Source organism: Dermacentor andersoni, chromosome 10, assembly GCF_023375885.2.
Source record: "Dermacentor andersoni chromosome 10, qqDerAnde1_hic_scaffold, whole genome shotgun sequence".
Classification (NCBI taxonomy): Eukaryota; Metazoa; Arthropoda; class Arachnida; order Ixodida; family Ixodidae; genus Dermacentor; species Dermacentor andersoni.
Genome location: NC_092823.1, coordinates 113687890 through 113714426, shown reverse-complemented (window position 1 = coordinate 113714426; position 26537 = coordinate 113687890). Strand labels below are relative to the sequence as shown.

At 45.5% G+C, this 26537-nt stretch overlaps 1 protein-coding gene across 4 annotated transcripts in view; it reads right to left on the bottom strand.

Annotated features, from left to right (window-relative positions):
• Positions 1 to 26537, bottom strand: part of LOC126544723 (cGMP-inhibited 3',5'-cyclic phosphodiesterase 3A-like) — a 343612-nt gene that overhangs the window by 96870 nt on the left and 220205 nt on the right. For 3 of the 4 annotated variants that reach the window (XM_050192179.3, XM_055077818.2, XM_055077820.1), the window contains exon 2: positions 8724 to 8822. The exons of the other annotated variant lie outside the window; for it this stretch is intronic. In XM_050192179.3, coding sequence (XP_050048136.1) covers positions 8724 to 8822 — 99 coding nt within the window. The remainder of the gene's footprint in view (positions 1 to 8723; positions 8823 to 26537) is intronic. 4 annotated transcript variants of the gene reach the window in all.

Below are 26537 nucleotides of genomic sequence, written 5' to 3'. Positions count from 1 at the left end.
GCTAATTTAGAGTTGTTCCACGCTCAGCCACCGACAAATTGCCTGCCGGGAACCGCGCTGTCTTCCTTAAGTGTTCATTTGCAGGGCGAACCGGTACAGCTTGCTTCCGCCTCGTTGCCGCTCACCTTTCAATACGAAACTGGTGCCCGAGCAAAGAGCAGCGCATGCAAGTGGACGTCCATAGGGCCCTCGGTCTCGTATTTTTCTCGTTCTTTTTTTTTTTGTGACGGTGTATAAGCGCAGGCGCGACTCTCTGTGTGTGTGTTTGTACGTTTCGTGTGTTTTTTGTGAACACAGAAGGAGGACGAGAACAGGAGGAGGAAGAGAAAGAGAGAGATAAAAAAAGAATAAAGAACGAACATCACCAGACGCTATCTCTAGTTATTTGCCTGGCAGTGGGGAAAGAAAAGTGTAAAAAAGATGAGATAAAAGAAGAAAGAAGTGGCGCAGAACTCATCCACGGTGACAACCCAAGTGTATGAACAGCATTCTCTTGAGACGAAAATGAATTTGGATAAATTTGAAAGCATTTTTTTTTCATTGCAGAGCGCCGTGAGAGATGTTTGGTCCACATTCTTAGACTGCACTATCTGCGAGATCGGACCACATTTTTAGAGTGCGCTATCTGTGGGATCGGTTCACATTTTTCGACTGTACTATCCGCGGGGTTGGCCTACATTCTCAGACCGGCACCTTCGGGATCGGCCCACATTTATAGACTGCACTATGTGCGGGACTGGTCCACACATTTAGACTTCGCTATCTGCGAGACCGAACTACATTTTTACATCGCCCTATCTGCGGGATTGGCCAGCACTTTAAGACTGCACTGTCTGCAGCATCGGACCACATCTTTAAACTAAACCATCTGCGGGATCGACCCAGAGAAACGGTTAAACAGATAGCTGCAATAAAAAGTGGTCTGACAGTGCCAAGGATGCTACTCGCAATAAAATAAAGGAAGCTCAACTACATGAGACGGTGTGAGCACTGTCACACACAGCCTGGCGAATAAAACCAAGAGGCAAACCAACTAAGTGAAGGATGGGGAAAAAATAAACTATTTTTATTTGAGATATAGAAGAGATAACGAAAAGAAAAATGAAAGTGCCAAAAAGTTCTAGTTCTGGCCGGTGGAACGCGTCATACGGAGGTTGTGGGCATCGCTCCCACCGGCAGCAAGTTGTCTTTTCTACCGCTCGCTTTTCCCTTTTCATTTTTCCGTTCATAGCGCAGCTGATTTACTCTACGCTTTGCTTGGCTGCGCTGTCTCGTGACTCAAAGATCTAAAGGACGCAAACAAGTAAAGATAGGGACGACACAAGCGTTTTTGTGCATCTGTGTGTTTTTCCGTGTGTATGTGCGTGTGTGCGTGTGTGCGTGTGCGCACGCGGGTGTGTGTGTTTGCGTGTGTGTGTGTTTACCGGCCGTGGTAGCTTACTATGGCACTGCGCTGCTATGAGCAAGGTTGCGGGAGCAAATCCTGGCCGCGGCGGCCGCATTTCGATGGGGCTTAGCTGCAATGCAAAGACGCCAGTGTGCTGTGCATTGCGTGGAAGTACAAAAAAAATCCCAGGTGGTCAAAGGTAATCACCCCCGCCCCCCTCCCCCACACTACCGCGTGCCTCATAATAAGATCACGGTTCTGCCACGTTAAACTATACAATATATATTTACTCCTGTATATTTATTTCCTACACATTCTTTAATAAACTTTTACTTCAAGGACAGCGCTCGTGTCGTTGCTACCTTTTATTGTATCTCTCGCTCTTTTCGCATTGTATATCGTAGATCTGTTCAAGCTCACCCAATGTTCTACTTTTGGTTCACGTTCTGATGTTTTCATTTCGGTTGTTGCAAACAGTTAACAGAGCCCTTCAGTACCCCTGATTCTTCTCTCAGTATGCCGAAGAGCCACGCAGTAGCACAGAGTAACATACTTGGACACACAGCCTCACACAGGTCACATTCTGTGGCACAGTATAATGACTTTAAGGTCACGCAGCATGGCCTTTACAGTCGCTTGAGAAGACGAGAACGGCTACAAAGAAGGATATAGCTAAGGCGCTTCCTTGACCTAACGACTTAATTGACTGCCTAGTTTACTGTTCGGCTTATCGACGAAGTATGTCATCCCAAAGCAGCTTTCTGTACTATAAGGTACGCTGTCGCCGAGATACTGCGGATGAATTGTGCTCGCCTGAGGTACGTCAGTGTTCATCTCCCTCGTCAACTTCAATTAGCACCTCTAGGTTAAAGCCAGATTGAATGTGTATAGACCCTCCTGTCTGGTTCTAGTTATCTATAATTTAGTTCTCGCACTTCTCAACAGAAGATGGCAGCTTCAGCGCAGTGAAGATATTGAGGTACGTCGATGACAAGCTTGCTTTTCAGTCATCCAGCGGTGCCTGTGACCTTCATAGATATCACGGCGTGCTCGTTACATTATCTGAGCGGTCTGATCCTTTTAGCCTAATCATTGGACTGCTTGAAAATAATCGTCTCAAGTTATTCGATGTGACTATTTTTCGTCAATATACGGCTTTTGGTAGCGTGTTAGACCATTTGTTTGTACGTGCCCTTGTGGTGTGTGCTTGCGGGTTCGTATTCGAGTACCAAGGGCACAGTGTAATAAGTTTGTGCCTCATGAGATACTAACACTAAGAGCATCTTATGAGTTGTGGCTAACTCATAAAATATAAATTAGTCGCAAGGTTTGTGAGGACTACTGCCAACACAAAATAGCAGATGGGGAACGAATGGGGCAGGTGCTGGGCCACAAATAGTTCGTTAGAAAACAAGAACAAACACGCATTAAAGCCTCAACGTTCGTAACAATAGCGAGAGGTAAATTAAACCGCGTGCCTCGCTACCTACGACAGCGAAATTCTTGTTTTATGATTTATTCCCGTCCCAAAAGGAACCTAGATGTCACGCGGCCAAACAAGGCCAGCCAAATATATCCGTGGATGCAGGCTTCCCCTTCAATATACCCTTTGAGCAGTGAAGCCGACTTAGCCAATTGCGCGATGTGCAAGTATAGAAACCATGTGAAGAAAATGATGGAGGTCGTTGCGACATGCAAAGAGCGGTGATAACATCCCAACACAGGCTTCATCAACGTTTTTCATCAGAGATGGCGTTAATCATGTGGGCTGATGAAACATGATTAATTCGGCGTGCGTAGGGGTCGGGACAAAGAAAGAATGCACGGAGGACAATCCCCGAACTTCAACCGAGCTTTACTACGGAAAAAATAGACGGGCAGCAGTGGCTGCGCGGTAGCATTGACGTATGACATGTATCATCTTCTGTTGTGATTGCGTTCACAATGGACGCCGTGGAAATGTTTTTTCCAATTCTTCCCCGTAGCAGCTGCTGCCCGTGTATTCTTTTTCGTAGTAAAGCTAAGTTCAAAGTTCAGCGATTGTCCTCAGTGCATCTTTTCTTTGTGCCGTAATAACACACGACGACTTAATCATGTTTAATCGAGCCAGCAAACAACTAGCCTATCCGAGTTTCTTTGTCATGTGGCCTGTTCCTACAGAGCGGCATAGGTCACGTGTGATGAGCATGCGTTAGTGCTTTTTTTCATTTTCATTTCTTTCTTTCTTTTTTTTTGTATAGTTCCATTCGCCTGCTTCTTTGCTTTATGTTTCATGTGGCGTATTTTTCCGTTTTTCTCGTGACATTATCCAAAATGTATCGGCGAAGATTTTAATTTATTACTGCCGTAGTTCTTCAAGAAGCCACGGGCACAGGTTCTTGCCAAACAGAAAATTTTCATACCAATTTCTCTCGGATGGAACAACACATAACATCTGATGCACACAGAAACTCAAAGGCTCAATATATTCAAATTAAAAACACTCCTATTATCAAACGGAAACAGTTTTTGGTAGACGTGACATCCTCACGATGAGTGTTATCATCATTTCATTGTACCTAAGAGCTAAATACTTAACCTTGTCTACTTTATTGCAATGTTAGTAATCGTGATATTTGATACGCCACCTTGTGACAGCAATCGTTGTGTTTCTAATGTATCCGTTATAATTTTGTCTACGTATGTTACACCTGTCATTAAAAAGGCGACGTTTAATTTTTAACACGCCGTTCCTTAGTTTTGTGGAGCACATATGCAGAACCTGCAGAAACCATTTCTTTTTCTTCACTGAAATGTCTCCAGACACTACAAGCACGAGAATGAGCATAAAAAAAAGGGATCCACAAAATACGAGCATATTTCCAAGTGTATAAAACCGGCAACCAGGCAACGTCGCATGACGCAGGCTGTGGAAACAGTTTCTTTCTCGAGAAGGCATGCCGGGGTGCGTATTTTCATCCGCTAGCAGCTACAACGGGGCGTGCCACTTTTGACGGAGCTCGACGTTTCTGCGCAGGCGTGAGTAAGAGCGGGCGCGAGAGAGAAGATCTGGGGGCTTTTGCTCCTTGAATATATGACAGCCTAGGCACTACGGAGGAGGTTTCTTAGAGCGCGTTGTATTCGTTTGTCCCCTAGACATGCCGGCATTGCGGAGTACGGTCGAGTTGGTTTATACGCTCCGCCGCTGGCTGCCCGCGCGGTGAGGCAGTGGGCGCGGACGCCGCTTGGTGATCGCTGTGTCTGAAGGGACAATGTTCTGACTGGTGTTTTATAAGTCGCGGGTCGCTTTTTTCGTCGTGACGATAGATCGGATTTTTTACAAGCACTGCTCCAGGAGGGCACATGTAACCGGCAAACGGAGGCCTCAGGAGAGCACCTGAGGTTATATTAAAGCAGGCGGCGCAGGATCTCCGGGGCACCCAAGCGGTAGCGGGGGGATCAAAGCTGGAAGCCGGGCGGCCCGTGGGTTGGGGCCGCAGAGGCCGAAGCGTGCCTGGGGGTGTTCGCATAAAACATTGGCTGTCCGCGATAGCGGACAGCCGATCTTATACTCCCCTGGCACGCGCAGGCCTCTGCGAGCCCCAACCCACGGACCAGTCCGGCTTCTAGCTTTGATATCCCCGTTGCCGCTTTGGTGTCCTGGAGGCGCCGCCAATAATGCGAAATAATGACACGTTGTTTTCATTAGTAAAAACATGATCGATTAAATATGATTGCGTCGAGCCGCCAACTTGCGATGCTAAGTTCAGCACAACCGCGCCCCGCGACTTCTGCCGGCACGGCGCGCCTAGGGACAAGCGCATACACCGCGCCCCAAGGGACTCCTCCGTAGTACCTAGGCAGAGTCGTATTTTCAAGAATCAAAACTCCCCACATTTCCTCTCTCGCACCCGCTCTCACTCGCCCATGCGCGCAAACGTCCGTCGTCTCCGCAAGTTCCACGCCCCGTTGTACCTACGAGCAGTTGGAAATACGCTGCCGGGGTAACAAGGTAGAACACGTCACAGATTCCGGCCCGAAAGCCCTGCCTGCAGAAATACGCAAATCTAGATGGAAGAACATTCGGTTCGCATAAACTGTCCTGCGTTCTCAGGAGCTAGACACCGCATAAAGGCACGTTCACACCGAAGGCGGAGCGGACAAGCGGCCAAGCGGATCCGGCCAAGCGGCCGCGGATTTTCCGCTTTGCGGAAAATACGCGGCCGCTTGGCCGGATCGCGCCCGGACCGATTTTTTCCGCGCGGACAAGTTGGCCGCTTTGGCCGCAGCCAATCAGAGCCCGACGCTGAGGAAGCGCTGGTGAACGAATGTAAACAAATGCATTTCTCTGGGCTTTTCGCTTATGTTCTTGGAAAGCGTAAAAAAGGCAAGTTGGGCCAGTTGGTTGGGATTCATAGTAAGGTTTGTTAGAGCGCAACAGAAGACAAGGACAAAAGAAGGTATAAAACGACGACACGGCACCGTGTCGTCGCTTCATACTTTTTTTTGGCCCTTGTCTTGTGTTGTCGCTTTTCAATATTTGTAACAGCGCTACGCAAGGGGCGAGTAAAATGCCAACGATCTCGTCTTCTTCGTCTGAGCTCATCATTTTGCAGAAGTAGATAGCGGACGGGAGCGCGCCAACCCACGACGAAAAAAATATCGAAAGTGCGCGTACAAACAGAAAGTGCCGCGAGATGGCGGCACGTCCCTGACATTGCTAAAGAAATTGCGAGATGCCCCGCCTTCCGTGCGACGCGGGACGCCAGGCAAGCTTGTCCGGTCTGAACAGGCGTACGCGCTCACCGCCTCGCCGCGTTGGAAATCCGCTTGGCCGCTTAGACGCGCCGCTTTCGGTGTGAATGTGCCTTTACTCTGCCTTTTTCCTCGCGCCTACACTGCACTATACGTCTAACACGAAACAGTGCGCAAAACAAAGCATATGCAGCGCTTACAGACACGCGCACGAGCGATTTTCTCTGATGCTTGCTCGCACAGGGTCATCTGTCAACACCCCCCTCCACTCCCCCCCCCCCCCTTTGCTTCATTCTTGCTTCTTTCGCTGTTTCGCTTTTCTCCTAAGCATCGCGGGCGTAAGAATGAGCGATGAGGATGAAAAAAAATGAACTCTGATGTTCAAGAACACATCAATGTTCGCTCAAGCTGTATACATCTTGGGAATTTCTTTTAAATTACATTACGCCGACGAGATGTTGCTGCTTATGTTCCGCCTCATCCTTGCCACGTGAAGTAAGTTCATGATAATAACAGGAACATGTATTAGAAGCACGCTGCCACTTCAGCAAGGTGCACGCATAAAAGATGAAGGTAGTTTATACAAACTCGCAGATTGAACGATGGCCGTCGTGATACAGTTAACGCTAGCATGGACTGAAAAGTAAACATGGCATCAGAAAATACTCAAGGAACTTCAAATACGAATTCTGTAATTATGTGATAGTGTTGATGTGACTTTCCTATTTGTTCTGTATCATACAGCCTTCATTGTCTAGTATCGACTGCGGTTCGAACCGCCATAATGCTCCTGCAGGTATCATAAATCCCGTGATATCGGTAACGTATAGCACTTTTGCTGCTTCTGATACGCTTGCAAGCCTGATAAAGTTACGCCAGGCGTTTGTTCAATTTTTTCTTATTTGACTTCTCAGTAAATCGGCGATGCATAACTTAGTTGAATAGCAATGTTGCTTCATTACTGAACAATAATAACCACTGCATTAGCGACTAATAAAAGAAGCGCATTCGTATGAACAGTAAAGCGATTGCGGGGATATCTGTGGCAGATGCACGTTTTGTTTTAATATTAGGAACACGCAAGATTTTCATGCAAAAAATTTAGCCTCTCACTGCGCACATATTAGACATCTTGATTCGTCGCTGTTCCGTTCAGCAATTAGAATGCTCAAGCACTTTCCTTTTTCAAGGTAATAAAACATGTTAATTGCATGCACTAACAGCGCGTTCAGTCATGATGTTAATTACGCCCGAAATTGACATAACTCAGCAAGAAACCTGCACTGACAACGTATATTGTCAAAGTTGTGAGTTGATATGCTGGAAAAATAAAAAAAATTCCTTGAGGCTAAGCACTTGTTTACTAATGTTCACACCTTAAAAGAAAACTTTAGCTTGGGGGCTCCTGTCTAAATTCATGGAAAGAAAGAAAACGTTTTTCTCGGCAACCACAGCACCAAATTTGATGAGCTGTCTTTAATTTAAAGGAAAACGTTAGGCGAGCGACTCTTGAAAGCCAAATATTTATTAAGGCATGCAATTTTTTAAATAAAAATTGTTGAAAATTCCAAATTCTTGGGAAAACGAAACTATAAAGTTTACAACTTTTAGCACAACAATTAAAAACGATACAATTCTGTAAACTGCTTAAAATACCGCATCTAAAGCTGCCAAAATTGCTGTGCTATACATAGCGCTCAATAAAACAGCCAAAATTTGGGTAGGAATATTGCAAAACTCTCGCAAACATAGTAACGAATTCACGTAAGATACCAATTTGTATCTTACGTGAATTTGTTACTATTTTTGTTACTATGTTACTAAATTTGTCAGCTTTAGATGCTCAAAGGGTGCAGTTTACAGAACTGCGAAATTCGTTTTAAGTGCAGAATTATGGATTTGTAAACTTCGTGCTTCCAAAATTTTAAGCTTACAAATTCTTGCGAAAAAGAAAGGAGAGAGAGACTAGGCCTAACTTAAGAATTCGGCTTGCTATAACCACTACAAATTACCTTGCTCTCTTAAATGCAACAAGGTTTATTTAAGTTGGTCCAGAGGGAGCCTTATAAGAACACTTCCGCGTTTTGCATAGTTTGCCCCGAGCTAAAGCTTCCTCTTAAGTCCTGACACAAGAACACGTAGGCTCCGATACATATACGTGGCATGGACAGCAGCGTTAAGAAGACGTACACGTCATCATTTTAATTTTTCTCGAGTCACTTCATGTTATATTGTAACTTCTGCTACTCTTTTATCCGCTACCAAAACAGAGTGCTTTATGACATTTCTGTTGCATTTCTACACCATGCGTGAGTTTTTGCAAAGGTGGCTTTCTGATCTTCACCAGAAAACCCGACAGTAGGGCAAGTGGGCCTGACAATCGGATTTAGAATGTGGCTAGCAAGTGAGGAAAGAAAGAAAGAAAGAAAGAAAGAAAGCACTAGTGCCTCCAGAAGATTCTACTGAAGCGCCAGTGAGTGCTGCCAAAGGGCTCTATTGAAGTCTATAGAAATGAAACGTAGACTGGAGTAGAACTTTGGCAGTGATAACTTTAGGGCGGTCCACTGACGGGTAACTCGTGCACAGTGAATCAAGCACCCACCTGTCGAATACAGTTGTCGCTTCGATACTCGGAAGAGTACTGATTTCGAGTGGTTTCGGAATCCAGGAACGTGCGATTTTTTTTGTCTCTTCTGAAATTCTGCAAGAGGGCAAGAGAAAGCACGATGAGAAATTTACAGAACAATCTACCCTGTCAAAAGAAATTCGTATACCACCGTAGTAAAAAAAAAAAAAAAAAAACTTGATACGACGGTATAAGATTCGATTAAAAAAAAAAACAACGCATGAGATAATTTAACGCCAGAATTATGGGCGACATCAGACATTCCTTTAGTAAGTATGGCGCACTGCTGAAAAGTGTTTTTACGGCCGCGAAGGTGCCCGGGCCTGCGAAATTCCAACTACTAGGCAGATATCATTAGTATACCTGAAATGTTTCTAACAATGATTTCAATTTATCATTCCACGTTTTATTCATAACGGTGCATGCGCATTTAACCTCACACGTGGAGACCTCACGTTGCACCACTAAGGTGGGAACAGGCGTAAATTAATCAGTTTCTGTAATAAATTAGAGTTAATCCTCAACAGCTTCCTCATGAAATATACTCCTTCCCTTCGGTTTCGCTGGGCGAAATAATACTAGATGTTTGAGAATTGCCTGTGCAGCCGATAAAGCTTTTTTTCTTTTTACAGGATTATCTGAGCTTCACTTCGCGAAGCCTGCGCAGAAACACAAAGTACAAGACGTTCACGTCCACAAAATTAGTCGCCCATTTATGCGATGCCGAGTCAGACGTGGTAGCTGAGAAATGGAGGCTTAAGGAGAAACGCTAGAGCTGAGTCCCCTTAAATTAGTTTGCATCAAAGTCTGACAACCTATCTGGCTTTTCTTTTACTAACTAAACGGCTAGCTTATGATACCTGATTAATGTTTCGAAATAGTTTATCGTGTAATTAGGCACAAACCGCTCGCACGTTGAAGTGCTCTCTGTCGCTCTTTCCAGTCTTATTCGCTTTATTTAGCAATTAAGAACTCGCACAAGTGCACGCCATTTGTTGTAAGAAACAATGATTGGGAGTTAAGGCGCGCAAGAAATCATTATTCACGCGATTACTTTAGCGCTGCAGCGTTTTAGCTTTATGAAGACTCGTGAAGTATAAATTGCAGGAAGGAAAACAAACAGGTGCAATCGTGGTTTCTATTACTGATGCGGCAAACACCTTTTAGATCAAGAGACCATTCGTGATTAATTAGGCTGCCGAATAAGTAACGCTTGTATTCTTTAACTTGCACCAAATAGTAAACTTTGTAGATGTTTTGAAGAGTTGCTAAAAAGCTTACAATTTTCTCTAATCTAAATGCTGTGATTTCTGTGCGCTCTTACTTGGTTTCATTGCCTATCGCAAGGTAACTTGACAGTAGTTGCACTATAGGTTCCATCACACCTTCAAGGCCATAGGTCGATTTTTTTTGCAGTGCTTGTAGAAGCTATTTTACTCCTGCGCTCTTCATTTACTGGGGCAGCTTAGTGGGTTAACAGTAGCTTCTGGAGAAGCAGTAGCCTTCCTTTTTTCATGTTACTTGTTGTGCTGCGTTGTTTTAGCAGACGGTATAGCAGGGAAAGCGCCGGTGCAGGAACGAGCTGCAGGATTTGCCATGCCCGAGTTGTGTGCATTTGGCGAGCAAAAAAAGGGCGAGCAGCAGGAGTGAAGTGCAAGCGGCGAAACTGGTGCATGCAGAGCAATGTGCAGGGAGGTGCAGTCTGAGGTTGCCGTGCTTGTCTCAGTGGTAGAGTTGATGAAGTTCGAATGAGTCAACGGTCAACGAACACTCAATCAGTCTATGCGTGCCGGAATGTTTACGTAAGGCTTTATGTTGCATTTCGGCGAATAGAAATTCAGCGTACGCCCAGTAATATGCCCCGCAAAGTCTTCCCACAGTCTTCACTATTGTGAACGAGCTGTTCTGTAAAAAAGTTATTTCAGCGAATGTCTTTTTTTTTTTTTTGTAAGGTGTACAAAGCTACGTTTTCCGACTGGACAAGGACGTCCATGGAATTGGTTAAACGCAAAGTAAAGGTGGGACCATGTTGGCAGGAGACTTGGACATTTTATGGGAGTGACGAACACAAAACAAAGTTCGCAAGAGTAATTACTATTTTCAACGAGCACTTTTTACAGCAAAGGAAAAATAAAAACGATAAGAAAAGCCTCAATTTCAGACGTACGAGGGGACAAGAGAGAGAGAGAGAGAGACTTTATTAGAAAAACAAAATTTTGCCGGCGCTTATGCAACCGCTGGCATGCTACTCTATATAGGGATGGGGAATGGGATTAAAGGATTCTAGAAGAGAGTGGAAGATAAAGGGAATAAAAATAAATAAAATAAACGAGGAAACAACTGTACCATTGAATCCATACGCAAAGTAAGATTTTTTTTTTTAAAACGCGATAGTAATTGTTAAAACTGACGCTTCAGTCTTTTCGGTCCTGTGGACTGGTAAGGGGAAACGTTAAAATGTTCACTGACGAAGCCAGCGAATGTGGCTGTTGAGGTTGTAACTCACGCTTCATGTGTGATCTAACACTATCGCAGAGTTTTCGCGGACAGAAGGTACATTGATGCCAGCAGGACGCGCTGACAATCCGATGTTGCAGAATATATAAGACCCACGAATCGTGAACATGTCGTAGCAGGTAGTCACCTCGTTCTCTATTTGAAAGAACGCTATCTCTCACGGAGCCATGAACATTTCTACCTTCAAGATGTTGCAGTGGTACATTCTTCAGTGGTACACCACATTCCTCTTGTATCGAGGACGTAGTGATTGGTCTTTTAACTTTGCAATGGATGGTAACGATTTTCCCCGTCAGAAAATCAGTCATTTTCTTGTGGCCATTCTATCAACTAGAAGGCGCCGAGGCACTGTTAGAAGTACAATTTTAACTGCAACGTGCCAGAGAGCCCGTGGTCTCAAATTTTACAAAAGGAACGTTTAACCTGTGTTTCACGGAACATTCTATCATCTTCAGACCCAACAATGTTGTAGGAACCCAACACATCTTGAAGTCAGTTTTTAATTTATATCAGTCTCTTACGAGTCTGAAAATAAAAACTACTTGCTTGGTCAGATGGCTCAGACACATGCTCGGATCAGTGCCTCGAATCATGTGGATAAAGTGGTCATCTATAGATTTTATTTTGATAAACGCAAATTTCATTTGTCTAAACGCATATATTCAGGTTCATCATCACCTGGTGGTTCCTCGCATTCACTTTCCATCCTAGATCGCCACCTCTCTTGGTGGTATTGGAAGTGTACCAAAGATTAATTATTTTTTCGTCGTCGGTGATGATTCAGCGGAACGTCTCAACCAAATTATCAATTTTCTCAAAAATCAAGTCCCATCAACATCGTTAAACACTCGAGATATAGTGCTGACTAAAGCAAGCTTTATTTTTATTTTTACACCAGAATATTTTAGCTTATCATTTCTACTCCAAATACGAAAAAAAAAGAAGATAGAAGACGTTGTCCATGAGGGCGAACACAGAGTCGTAGATTACATGCCGCCAAGACACCATTACATTATACATGCCGGGAATATAAAGCTGAAGTTGTCTATGACTGCTTCAACGCTCAGGAGGCAAGCTGAACGTTGATGAGTACGACGCACATGCTCCACCAGTGTGGTAAGGGACAGTTAGGTTGGTCGTATTAATACAGCGCCTTAGCCGTAGCCCAAAAAGAACCAGCAGAAGCGTACTTGTTCATGTCGGTTGGTCTCGAAATTCTTGCTGCAGTTTAACCGCAAATGCAGTTTAACCGCATTTCTTCGCCATCGCGTTTCAGGAGTGTGACAGCGAACCATGGCTATGCCTTCATACCAGAACTGAGGGTACTGTGAGCGTGTAATGAAAATGACGGCGCAACATCGCAGGTCTGAAGGGGGTGTGCTGTAACGCTTCGTCGATACGATACAACTGCCCCCTACAGTTGGGATGGCTTAGCTTTATTACTAAGTGTTATCAAATGTGCACCAAAGAGGTTGAGTGAGCGGTGACTAACTCAATCACTCAAAGAGTATGCGCACTTGAGCGTAATTTTTAGCCCTCCGTGGACAAGGCCCGCTACGGTACTGCCCTTCCGTGAAGTGTGCTTGCGCGCTAGTCTGCACACGTGGAAGTAAGATGCCTGAAGACTGATACGATGGCAGCGCTAACGCCGACACAGACGAGTTGCCCAGCGTGAAACGCGGCTGCCCACCTGGAAAATCAGGCATCCGATATGGCCGTGCCCCAAGTACGCTGCCCTTGCCCGAGACTGCCGGGGCCAAGTGGCTGCAGCTTTGAGAAGTGTATCTGTTCCTCAGCGGAGGCTGGTGTGGGCCTGCCAGCAAAATTCGGCTCTCACCCCCCACCCCAACCCTACCCGAGAGGACTGGGAGGCGGCCCTGCTTGGTTGCTCAGACCTTATGGCCCAATAGGCCTTGGTCAAGAGGGCCAGGCTGGCGGCTTCGACCAATGGGGTCCCGGACTAGGGACTCCACCTAGTTCCACACCTCTCTTTCTTAATAAATGCTTTCCACCACCACCACAAGTGTCCTGCGAGCGCCCTACGCCTCTGCGGCGGAATACGGTATGCTACGCGTAGCGTAACTGCGCGGAGGGGCACTTCTGGACAACATCTCCGGTTTCCATAACATGGTTACACCCAGTAGGCCGACGAGCCATTCGCTCTAATAAAGCTTCGTCATCGTCACAGGGCGTTAGCCTTGCCGAGTGATTGTTGGCACTGCTATTGACCTTAAGACTCATGCGGCGTATATGTAAGATTTCATGAGCTGCCAAGCTTTCCTAACAAAGAAAAGGCATGGTGTCAACGTCGTTGGGCAACGTACGCTGCTTCTGTCGTTATAAATATTGCTCGCCTGGATAGAAAAGATGCCATTCAAATCTAACAAGAGTCAAAATAAGCAAGAATTTCTGCACGTCACGCAAAAGTACAGTCCACAGCTCAGAAAAGAAAACACTTGATGTATTAGTATCAATTTTATCCAAAGAAGAAGAAATACGCTTCACAGGCATAAAGTCAAGGAAGCCCCGCTAGTTTTTTTTTTCCCCAACACCACAATCAGCAATTCCCATGAATTTAAAAGAGTTTCTTCCCAAAATTAGCACAGTGCTCAGCGGCTAAATGACTTCATCCATCTGTCGAGGCACTTTGCACTTTTGTTACGCCCCTTACTCAATGCCCTGTCAAGGGGCCTGTAAGGTATTTTAAATAAATAAATACATCGATCACATGACTTGCCGCGCTGCGCGAAGCAAGCGTTATTTACCCATGTTGCCTGCTATGAGCGTAAAAAGCAAATGACGGGATGGAACAAGACAAGAAGTCCTCTTGCGTGTACAATATATCTTGCGACCTTCCTTAAGTCAACATGGACTGTTACCTCGAGCCATAACAGACGCGAGAATGCTGTTTTCCCCCGTCGACGCACTTCCTGTTTACACTTCCCGCTGGACCAGGCACTTCGAAGGTTCGAAGGTTAGAACGGCATCGAGGTGCCGGACGTGCGTCTACTTATGCGTATGCGCCCGAACAACTTAAGTCAGTCGCGCTGGAAGAAGACCAAGACAGATGAGGAAGCGTTAATATCATATTTTGCCTGCAAGTCACGCAGTCTATCAGACCGCGCGATCGAAGTATTCAACTGCGGATCATTCGGTCTCCTTCCTTGCGCGTTGAGAATTTGTACTTGCGCTTCCCGTCAGTGTCGTTCTCAATTTTTTTGCTCCTACATTGTGGTAAGCACGCTCGCACCTTTAGAGGAGTACTAACGTGGTATTTCCCGCTTGCCTTTTTGTTTGTGTTAAACGACAAATGAAGTTAATTTTCATTATTGCACGGCGTACGAAAAGTCAAATCCAGTTTACTCGCCGAGGGTTCGAGTAACAGGATCGACGTGATGCGAAATTTATCTAACACTTTGTACCAGATTCCAAGAAAGGGTTGCGCATAAGCAAAGCCTATGAAGCACATTGAAAAACAAACGCCGCAGTGAGAGAGAGAGAGAAAGAGAGAGAGAAAGACAGAAAATAGGCGATGAAAGGGAGGGAGGCTAACCAGAACTTCTGACCGGTTGGCTACTATGTAGAGGAGGAAAGGGCAGACAAGACGAGAGAAAAAGGTAACAAAGATATGGACAAAATTTGTCTCCAGACGAGGAAAGCAGCTGTCAACGACAAGAGTTTTTTAATCAGTGCCGATGCTTTAAAAAATCACGAGCTAGGGCTTTTAGAGACACACGGGCTCCCGTCTGCTGAAATCAGGATCCCAGTTGAGACAGTGAATTGCGCAATGCACCTAACAGATCACTATTCCTCCTCTAAGTCATTTGACAACAAAACCTCTTAAACCAGAAGAAAAAGAAACCAGCGAACGTCAGAACATCATAATTTAACAAAATTTGTTGGGTTTAACCACCGATCTGATTATGAGGCACACCGTAGTGGTTGACCTCGGATTACATTTGGCCGCACGGCATTCTCTAACGTGCACCTAACAACACAAGCGTTTTTTTTTTTTTTTACATTTCGCCCTCATCGAAATGCTGCCCTCGCGACGGGGATCGAACTGGCGACCTCGAGTCCAGCAGCGCAACGCCGTAACAGCTAGCCTAATGCAACGGGTCAGAGCACGCCAAACAATTTAGGGTAATACTCATTTCTACGAAGCAGTTTTTATTTTGGCGCAAATGAGATGGGTGCATCATGAAATCATGATACATTATTGGTTGTCTCAGTTTGTGCGCTCGGGATGGTTGCCCCGCACGAAGCCAGAATAAACGGGCATATATATATATATATATACCTGCCCATGATGGCAGGTCCGGTATTCAGAGACCAAATTTATTACCGAATTAAATCATCTTTCAAGTGCTTCGCGAACGTTATACTTGCAAAGTGTATTGTTTTATGTGCGAGAAGCCCGTGATGAAGTTTCCACAACTTCAGAAATACATGTCAGTAATTATACGAAACCTGAAAAAGACGAAAGTTCCGGCAAAAGAATTTTTTTTGAAGAATATGAAATCGTTGCACTACTCAAATTTCGACTGTTTATTTGAAAAAAAAAAATATAGGCTTTTTTTTGTAGGGACCTCGCGAACCGGCACTCTGCTGAAGCTACAATAATGTACTCCACAACACCACGGATAAGTGAAAGCACTCGTGCATTTTATTTGTAAAATATTCATGTAGCCAGAGGTCGAAACCTTGGTCTGCATTATAGATTGTTACTGTAAAGTTGGTTGCACAGCTGCGAGTAGGTCCAAATAATCAATGGCATCCAGAAGATCAGGCTCCGAAAAAACGGTCACCGACAATGTTTGTTACTGAAATACTAAAGCGTCAAACAGACGACACAAGAAGAGACACGGACGAGCGCTACTAGCCCAACAAAACGTTCTGCTTGACTATGTTTGTATTCTCTGGAAACAACATTTTTCCCTAAACATGATACAAATAAGGAATGATTACATTATCTGAGCCGTTGCGCCAATCGCAAAGGTGGTTTAAAAATTGTGGCGTCTCGCGATACATTCGTAAATGTCAGCCGGCGTGTTCACTAAGCCTATGATAAATTAAAGCCTTCCGCGCTCCTCATGTTCCATGCCATTTGACATTTCAGGAGAAATGGGCTGAATGAAATTTGGCAGAAAGCGTTGTTCTTTCTCGGTAGCACCGACGCACGTGGCTTGGATGGCGAAATGGAAAATTATTCCGCCAACGGAAACAATCTAGAATGTCTAGAAAAGGAAGCTTCGTTATACAAGTTTTCGTTGAAATTAATCCATTAGCTTCCACAGCCGGCGATACGTTCTCAAAGACCGGCTGTTTCTGGCCATATTTCCATAAGCGGCAGCACATACATTGGAGGCTCTTTTCTATTTATTTCGGGTTTCGCACACGAGATGGACATATTTGCCTACACCTTCAGCAGGAGTTGTTTTGCAAAACTATGGAAAGCTTCCTGCTCGCCAGGCTACGCTCTGTTCTTTGTAGCCTTTGCAACCAGAGTTCCTGAGGCTCGAAAAAAAAAAAAGGGAACAGGCTTGCGAGTTGGCTCATTTGTTTCAGAACATGTCATTGAGAACTGTGAAGCATTCGATGCCGTGCTTAGTTTTTGAGGGCTAAGTTCAAAAGTCCAAGAAGGGTTCTGAACCAAAAAAAAAAAGAAGAAGAAGAAGAACGCAAAAGCGCATTCCGCGTTCCCGCACGCGTCGAACTTCATTTCTTGTGCTCAATTTGTAGTTTTCGTCACTGGATATGCCATGGAAGTCTTTTCTGAACAAAATAAATCGGACGTTTTGTAAATGTGGTGCCTGTGGCAGATTTTAGAGCAATTTTCTTATAACGCGGAACGCGCTCAACGAAGTAGGAAAACGTGCCGCAGAACACTAGACGCGGCGGAAAATTGCAGGAAAAGGTCAATATCATGTGGCAGCAAGAAGTAAATAAAATAAATAATGATATATATATATATATATATATATATATATATATATATATATATATACACGCAGGAATGAATGTGTGGTTCGCAACGTGCATTTGCTAATTTACTAGTATACTTGCCAGGAACGCTTATTTTTCAGCTATATACTATAGGCTACTAAGTTACACACGCCAAAAAAAAAAAGAAGCAATGTCAATTGTTATGCCAAGTAGGAAAGAAAGTGGAACGAAAGACTTAAAAAAAGATGATGAATATTAAAACAAGAATGGAGTCGACAAATGTGATAGAACATCGCGGATTTCGTAAAAGAGACGAAGCGCTCTAGGAGATCGTTTCTTATAAGACTATTTCTTATTCTTTTTGCGAAAGAAAAGCCTGGAAGGACACATCATCAACGACCAAATAAAATATAGTGCTTAGCAAGCACACGTTGCACCAAATGTATGCTATTGCATTTTATCAACCCCTATAAAGCCCGTAATATCAAAAGCAAACTACCAACAATGAAAAATAACGTTTAATCTCCGCATTCCACGTGCAAACGAGAATGAACACAGGCACGCACGCCGTGTATGTGGCACAGTAGTTGTCCTCTGGTCTCAGCATCCCCAAATTCAGCATCCCCAATGCTCATTCAGAAGCTTTTTTTTTCTTTCCGCAGGCCAGCCTTGGTTATATGGCGACGTCTAGCTCTGATGGCTGGGTACCAAGGCAACAAAAATACCACAAAACACTCTACGAACGCAACAGATTTCTGCGCGGGCATAACACCCATCAAACATTTTACTTGCCGGCAAGTCGGCAAGTCTTCATCTAAAGAATAAAAAAAAAAAAACGTGCAGCTTCATTTTCGTTGACGCAGGGCAAAATGAGCAAGTTCTCAGTAGACTACCAGCATATGAAAATGTCCAGCTGTTGCCTCTTTTGCTTCTTTTATATTCTAAGAGTTCCTTGCGCAAATCGTTACCTTGGACAGCTTTCAGAATCTCTACGTTAAGAACTCTCGAATGCAAAAACGCCCCTCTCCCGTGCATTGGGGCACGTTAAGGATACCCTGGTGGTCAAAGTTAATCAAAGTTAATGGTTGGATGGATGTGGTTTGCGGGGATGTGGTTTGCGCCACCAAGCTCTTGTTATTACACTGCCTAATGTCCTGCCTAGCTTAAAAAAGAAACAAAAGAAAAGGAAAAAAAGAAACGCGCGATGAATTCCAATAATCAAATTTTCTGACCCCCTATTGTGAACTTTGTTTTTGTACGTCTTCATTTTCTGTCGTTTCCCTACTTTTCTTCCACCAATCTTCCAATCGCTTCTTACTAATCTCTATTGCGGACATGTTGACTTTCCCCCTGCTCTCGCTAAACCCAAGGACTTCAAGGAGGCCAGTGGTACCTAAATCGACCGCACGGCAGACATCTTCGTATTCTAATAGAACATGCTCCATCGTTTTCCCAGCTTTACCGCAGCAAGCACATGTTTCTTCTTCCTTCTTATATCTCGATTTATAGGTGCGTGTTCTAAGGCATCCTGATCTCGCTTTAAAAAGTGCTTCCCCTTTGAGTTATCATAGAGTGTTTCTTTCTTGATTTCGTTTTTCTTCCTTCTTAAGTAGTTACTCACGGCAGGTTTCTTTTCCACTGCCGCCCCCTATGAGTCTGAATTATGAATATCGAGGGAAAACAGCGCCACCTAGCAGCAAGGGAATGCGTCGACCGCAACGTGTGGACATCCGCGTCTTGGTAAACAGACAGCGAGATCTTGCTCGACACGGTTGCTCGAAAGAGTCTGCAGAAGATGTCAGGGAAAAGAGACGCCCTATGACGCCTGTCTCCCGGTTGAAAACATAGGACGATGGCGGCCGCCTTCCTTACTTCCTTCACGGGGGAGTGCCATTTCGAGCCCGGGTGGAGGTGGCGTGAAAGCCCGGACGCATGTCGCGGTCGATACTGGGTCCGCTCGTCCTCCCACGACTGAAACACCGAGACAACCAGGCTCGAGCGGGCCCAAACCCTTCGGCCGGTGACGCGGACGTTCCTCTACGAGAACCACATATCGGCAGCTACGGCTGACGCTGTCAAAGAAACGGACATTTTTCCCATCACCCAAGCGTAGAAACAGACATAAATACACGTAAGCGGACACCAACACACAAACACATGTAAACGCAGAAACGTATACACACACACAAGAGAGAGAGAGAGAGAGAAAGAAACAGAAACACAGAAACACAAATACGCTGGGACAAATGAATATCAACACGCATACACACATACGAAAGCACAGACTCGCCCACAAAAACAAAAAAGAATAAGACATGTGTAGGAACACACGTACGCAAACCCACAAACTGAGCAATCAACTGAACCTTACAAACACAAGCGCACTGAAACAGATACGCATAAAGACACATACACGCACAAATGCATGTTTCGCGCACTCGACACACACACACACACACACACACACACACACACACACACACACACACACACACACACACACACACAAACACACACACACCCACACACACACACACACACACACACACACACACACACACACACACACACACACACACACACACACACACACACACACACACACGCACACGCACACACACACACACACACACACGAACTCAGTTGCAAACCTACACGAACACGGACACGCACGTACAAAACAAACACAAACGCGCAGAATAAAGACAAAACAAATACATAAAGTGCGCAGCGCGACCGCCGATATCCGGGACGGCTCTGCGCTCTTAGGAATCTCGCGCGGACGTTGGCTACCGCAGCGCTGCGAAGATGCGAGTGGTCGATTTGCGAGCTAACGAACGCACGAGACAATAAAAAAAGAAAGATAAAGTAGCGGGAGCATCCCCCGAAGCAACAAACGCAATCGCTAAGTGGGGGACTGCCGAAGGAAATGAAAATATCGAAAAAAAAACCTCAGAACTGGAAAACGCAAAAAAAAAAAAGAAACGGAAGCGGAGTCTGTCCCTTCGCGACGCGGATCGGTGCGCAATGGAACAGGAGTCAGCGGGCGCCGTCGCAGGAAGGAAAAGCTAATTAACGCCACCTGCTTCGCCCCGATTCCTTGAGCTTGATTAAATGCAATTACCGTGTTTGCTCTTCCCTGTGTCCTTGCCAGGTTCCCGTTCCTCGACGACTCCGTCTCGCTTCCCCGACATCTCCGGTGGCTTTTCTACGCTCGCCCCAGGGGGAAAAAAAGCAAGCATTTAGCGGCGGGCGCCCCTTTTCTGTCGTAGTTGAGACCTCTCCACCGCAGGCCCCTTCAGACGTTCTCCGGTGCAGATGCGTTGCGCATCGCCACGACTTGGGAACCTGTTCGACTTATCTGCGACGGAAAACCTGCGCAGGCGAAAAGGCTGAGATGCCCCGCGTAATGCATGTGCTGTCAGCGCCCGCTGATGCGCGTGACTCATGTTTTGGGTGCACCATCATCATCATTGTACGTACGTCTACGGCAGGACGAACGCTTTTTACCGCTATCTCTAGATTACCGGTCTTGTGCAAGCCACCAACGGAATATGCCTGCGAAATCGATCGTTTAGTCACACCACCCAGTTCTTCGCCGCCAGCGACTGCCGCTTACCTTCTCTTCGCACCTATTGTGTGGCCCGAATAGACCACCGGTGATCTGCCCTGCGCATTGCAGGACCTGTGCAACTCTATTTTATCCTCCCAATGTGAACCAAATATGGGCAAACCCCGTTTGCTCTACGGATGTCTTTCTGTCTCTTGGCCTCACGCCTATGATTTGTCTCTCCATCTCTCGTTACACGGAACTTCTTTTCAAGCTTTTTTTGTTTCGCTCCAAGTTTCTGCCCCCACATGTTATTAGCGGTAGAATGCAATGGTTGGACGCATTTCTTGTCAAGGATGACCCTTTCGTGATCCGGACTCCTATATTTAGGGTAAGCACGACAGAACAAGACAGGCGTTCCAGCCGTATTGAACTACCGTATGGAGAAACGTCTGACCACAAACGAGGATACCAACGCGCGGCAAAAAAAAAAAAAGCAATTAAAAAAGCGAGCATTACTGCAGGACAGATACTAAAGTGCAATCAGCCTAAAACCACTTCCTGTCTAATCTCAGCCCATAAACACTGTTCTGAAAGGTATTGAAGATTTAGGGATGGGGTATAAAGAGAGGGAGTATCACGCTGCGAAGAGGAGAAAACAAAGCGAGCTGGTAAACACAAGACAAAACACACTGTTTACATTTTCCGTAGCTGGCGGAGTACAGGAGTGAAATAGGCGTCACCAGATAATGATGAGTGCTTTTCTGAAGTAAATTTCAAGCCCTCATGAGCGCAAGCTTATGTCGCCACAAAACAACCTCGAAATTTTCTGCACATTCTGTGTTTTCTAGAATTTTATTGCAAGTATTAAACTCTGCATTAGATCAATACTTGCTGATAAACCAATACATGTTAAAGAGGAACAAAAACGCACAGATCGAACACTGACTTGCCTTTGACCCGCATCATTGCTGGATTATCCTAAATATACGTACGCGTCACAGACGTGTTTGAGAATGAGCTCTTTTCTAGAAATTTGTTCTACTTAGAATGACACACATGACGGAGCCTTGACGAGGCGTAAAAAGTGCCTGCAAGTGCGTTCCACCGCAAGCCCATCCCAAAGCTGGCTTCCTTGCAGTAACAGGGTTTATAAGGAGAAGCCAATTTCTGCAGTCACCGTCTTACATATAGCGAGTATCCCATTTAACTGAATCTATCCTTCCACATTTTCCAACGTCCAAGGGCACCCAAAATGCCAGATCGAAGTTAATTTTGCGGATACTAAAACAACAGTTTACATATCTGTTTTCCTGGGTCTTTTGTCACAGCAGCAGGGGCTCCGCGTAGTTTCAGGGAGCGGCGAAATAACTGAGCGAATGAATACGGAACTATATATGAGATACACGAGCTACGAATAGGATACTATAAGCAACTATATGAATAATCAACTGTTCACTGTGTGTCCGTACAACCGGCAACACTGTCGCAAAAGCGACCACTATCGTAACAAGTTGAGCCGCTATCAAACCCGAGCCCTATCATTCCGGAGCTCAACCGATTGCCCCATTCGAACATCGGGTACCCGAAAGCTGTAGGAAGGTTAACCGCTTTGTAAGTCAAAACTGGATGCGTGCGTTGTATATTCATCGCTGCCGATCGCTGGTTGTCCCGTCCGGTGATAAACCGATAGAATCGGCGCGATAACGCGTGGAGTAAACTCGTCAAGGAAGCGCGCAGTCGCGTCTCAATCTTTAATCTTAGTTCAGAGATGCACCGGCTAACGTCACGTACCTCGCTGCGCACGCCTAGCGCAATCGATTCCCATCACCTGAAAGTAATTGCGTGAATCCACCGTCAGAGGAATTGCTTTTGAGATCCGCAAGGCGCCCACATACGGCTACATCTAGCTGGATCGCCGCACTAGCTTTCGGGAGCGAAAGGTGAGGCCAAATCGCCTGATACGCTGCAACCAAGGCCGAATACAAAAAAAAAAGAGAAGTAAGAACATTGAGTGGCAACCAGTCTGTTACAAACGTCTTCATTTACTCTCTCTCTGGTTCTTCATAATTTTGCTGCTTCTACACCCAAGTAACGGCTTGCTGCCGCAACGGCTGGAAAAGGAAGTGCACCAAGAGTTCGTCTACTTGATGAAGGACAGGAACAGAAGGCGCCAGTATCGCTCTTAATGCAAAGAGGACGGAAAAAAACGCTAAACGCTGGGGAGTCGACTGCAAACATTGCTTTGCTCTTCACAAACTTCTCTCGCAGAATCATCATACTACTCCGCTCAAGGGACATTCCTTCTCTCCACTCACCACTGGCAAAATAAAGGAACATCGCGAGGATGGAACATACTCGTCCTCCAGCCGACGGACAATAAGAGAAAGCTGCTCCTCCAACTGGGGCTAGCTGTACACACGTACAGAGATGCATATAAAAGCAAAAAAAAAAAGAAAAATATGAAAGAGCTAGAGGGGAGGTGCCTACGGTGGAAGCAAAGCAAAACTTTCTCTGCGGGGTACGACTCCTCTATAATTCACGCTCTGCTGGGCAGCAGTGGTGCGTGGCGCTTGTTTTCCCGTAAGAACCGCGAGGCCAGGAAAGGAGGTAATGAGGGAGGGAGTCACTGCGTCCGAATGAAGGCGGCTGTAAGCGGGGCAAGAGATGGAGGGCCCCTGCCTTTGTGGAGATGCTTCGCCGCAGAACGACAGGGCGTTGCGGCAGAGAAGGGTTGCGGGCAGCGAAGCTGCGCTTGTACACGGAGAACTACATCATGGCAGAAGAAAAGACATAAGGAGGAGGAGGAGGAGGGAGGGGGTACAACATTGCTGGAAACAAAAGAGAGAGAGAAAGAGAGAGAAAGCGCATCCTTGCCGGATGAAAGAAGGGAAAGCCTTGCTTGACGGAATAGGAAAGGGTGCAGCCCTGCTGTATGGGTGAAAGGGAAAAGTCTGTGGGCTAGCAGAAAGAGGACAGGCCTGCGGGCTGTTTGAGGCCACCGAGACACGCACAATAGGCAGTGGACCGGCGGCTTAGAATGATGGCAGGCCGGCCGGAACGGTGTCCTGCTTCGCGAGAGAAGCGTCTTCTCCTCGGAACGCTGCGCAATGCGCGAGAGTGAAGGGGAGGGGGCATGGGCCAAGATGTGGAAGGCCAGCGAGACACAAAGGACGACCACAGAGTCCGAGTCAGAGAAAAGAGCGAGCCGGAGCAAGAATTCGGCAGAGTAGAGAGACAAGATCAGAGTTGGCGGTGCTGCATTCTTTGTTGATCGTTCGGTGATCGTCCATCTTGGTGCATCCGTTTGCCCCTCTTTTTTTGATGTTGGCGATAGGACAAGGAGTGGACATTGCGCGACAGTCTGTGCTATTCAACTAACGGAAAAGAAAAGAAAAACAAAAAATGAAAAAGGTAACGTTCAAGTCTTTCGCTATGGTGTTCCCGTCGGTAATGTCCTCACATATTCTTTCGAGCTTCAAAAAAATAAAAAAAGAAACAAGCGTTGGCTTTATTGCCGTGGTACGGAAAGTTTGGGGCATGAGTGCGATTACATATGCAAGAACTGTAATAGCTATGGGATGTGCTGCCTAAAACAACTTATGCGCGCCCTCGCAATATCCAGTATTTCCCCTGTAGTTTGCGCATTAATTAAAATTTTGAGTTGTAAAGTAAAGCTAGCATTTGCTAGGGCTCCAAACAAAGAGAACTAACAAAAGAAGAACGTCTCTGAAATGGTCCACCACCCATGGCATACTATTCTTCAGTACTTTCAGCTTCCAGCGTCTCCGCTATAGAAATGCTCGCTGTACTTTAGTGATTTCAGAGAGAAAGCGAACACGAACACGGTAATTCTAATGCTCCGGACTCTGGCCCTGTACAATTCGAATGGTACTAAGACGAGCGGCCGCATTTCGATGGGAGCGAAATGCGAAAGCACCCAAGTACTTGGATTGAGGTGCACGTTAAAGAATCCCCGGTGGTCCAAATTTTTGTAGTCCCCCACTACGGCGTGTCTCATAATCAGATCGTAATTTTGGCACGTAATACCCCATAATGTTTTTTTTACAGGACACAGCATACACGTTTTAAACTAAGTGCATAACTGTACCATCGCGTTTCCCATCATTCTGAGCAGCGTTCAACCTCATCCACAACAAAGTTCACAGCTGAAATATCTCCCGATGTTCATGCAGCTCACCGCTCTCAAGCTATGCCGAAATGCGAGCACAACGTCAGCTGAATGCACAGTGCGAATGCACCATATATCGTTCTCGTCATGCAGAGATGCGATGGGGAAGATGTGACGGGGACGATGTGGAATGCGCGTTGAGATGTTAATGGTGATCACAGTCATGTACCCCGTATATCTAGCTACAGTTAATGAGCCTGTAAATTTTTGTGTCACAGTGGCACATACCCATTGATTTGTCAGGATTGGCTAAATCGAATAAACCCAAGTAAATCAGAGAATCCATTGAATATACTGCGCTATTCAGTTCAGAGGTCAGTGTGCTTTAGACATACATACGAAATGACATTGTTATTCGGGTTTTGCGCAGAATTTCTTGCGCCGAAAAGAAGGTGCAATTGGCACTAAATTCTTGGCCTGCATGCAGCGCTTGTTTACTGGTACCTGCACGCGGCACTCATACAACCTTTTAATTATATACACACATATATTAGCCGAGAAACGGATCCGACCAATCAGCAGACAACTGCAGCAGTAGCTGCACCAAAACCGGGAGGCTAAGCAAAGAAAGATTCGCTTTGTTGTCTTATCGTTGTTACATCGCCGACTTAACGAGAGATTAGGCACACATCTTTGCAGAAGGGAGTTGTCGTAGCAAAATGCATACCTTATTCGCGATAATGTCCTGCATTCCTCTAATCAGTAATGTTAGCCTCAGTGCGGAAGCAAAACGTTCTTCAGTCAATGATGGAAGTTTCTTCTCAGCTCGGCCCATAACGCGCATTTTACGGTAGTCGCAGCTGTGTCGCGCAGTTACAACTGTTTTAAACATTTTCTCAGAGATAAAACAAACCTAGTGATCCTGTCGCAGAATTCAGTGACTACGTATCGCTTTGCTTCGTTTAAGTGAAATTGCCACAACGCAAATTCAAACTACCACACCAATCGACAAGTTTATCACCATCCTCAACAATACCAGCGGCAGTAGTTGCTTTATTCTTTATAGTCCTTTTGCATTATGTAAGCATCGTTTCTAGCTATGCTAGGAATCAATAGCATTGTCATCAGCAACAGTATCCAACCACACTAGTACATGCGTCTAAGGATTATTTCTAATGACACGTGTATATCACACGAAATGCTACGATGTTTTCTCATGTCTATCCAATATGACGGCGCAGATTGTGACAAAAGCTAGATACGTGGACGACAAAAGCAGCAGCGGAAACAAAAGAGTGATCAAACGTTTCAGAAGGACCACTATACCTTAAGGTTCAAAGAAAAAACAAACATTAAAATGTTTCAATTATTTCGCTGAATACGAATCAATAGGAGTGCAGCATTTGGACAAGTTCCGGCATTAGCGTTTTGAATATTTGAGTAGTTGAGTCTGATTTTCTCAGTTCCGGTGCTCTTTTCGATTTTGAAAAGTGGCTCAAGAAGCATCGAAACAACACAGGCATCGCGTGGCCTCCGCTATTCTTCCGCAACGTGTCAACACAATGTGTTACCGGATAAGTTTCGACAGCGCACTTGTCATTGGGATGAATTGAAATTTGAATCAGCGACTTCGAGTGGCTACGTA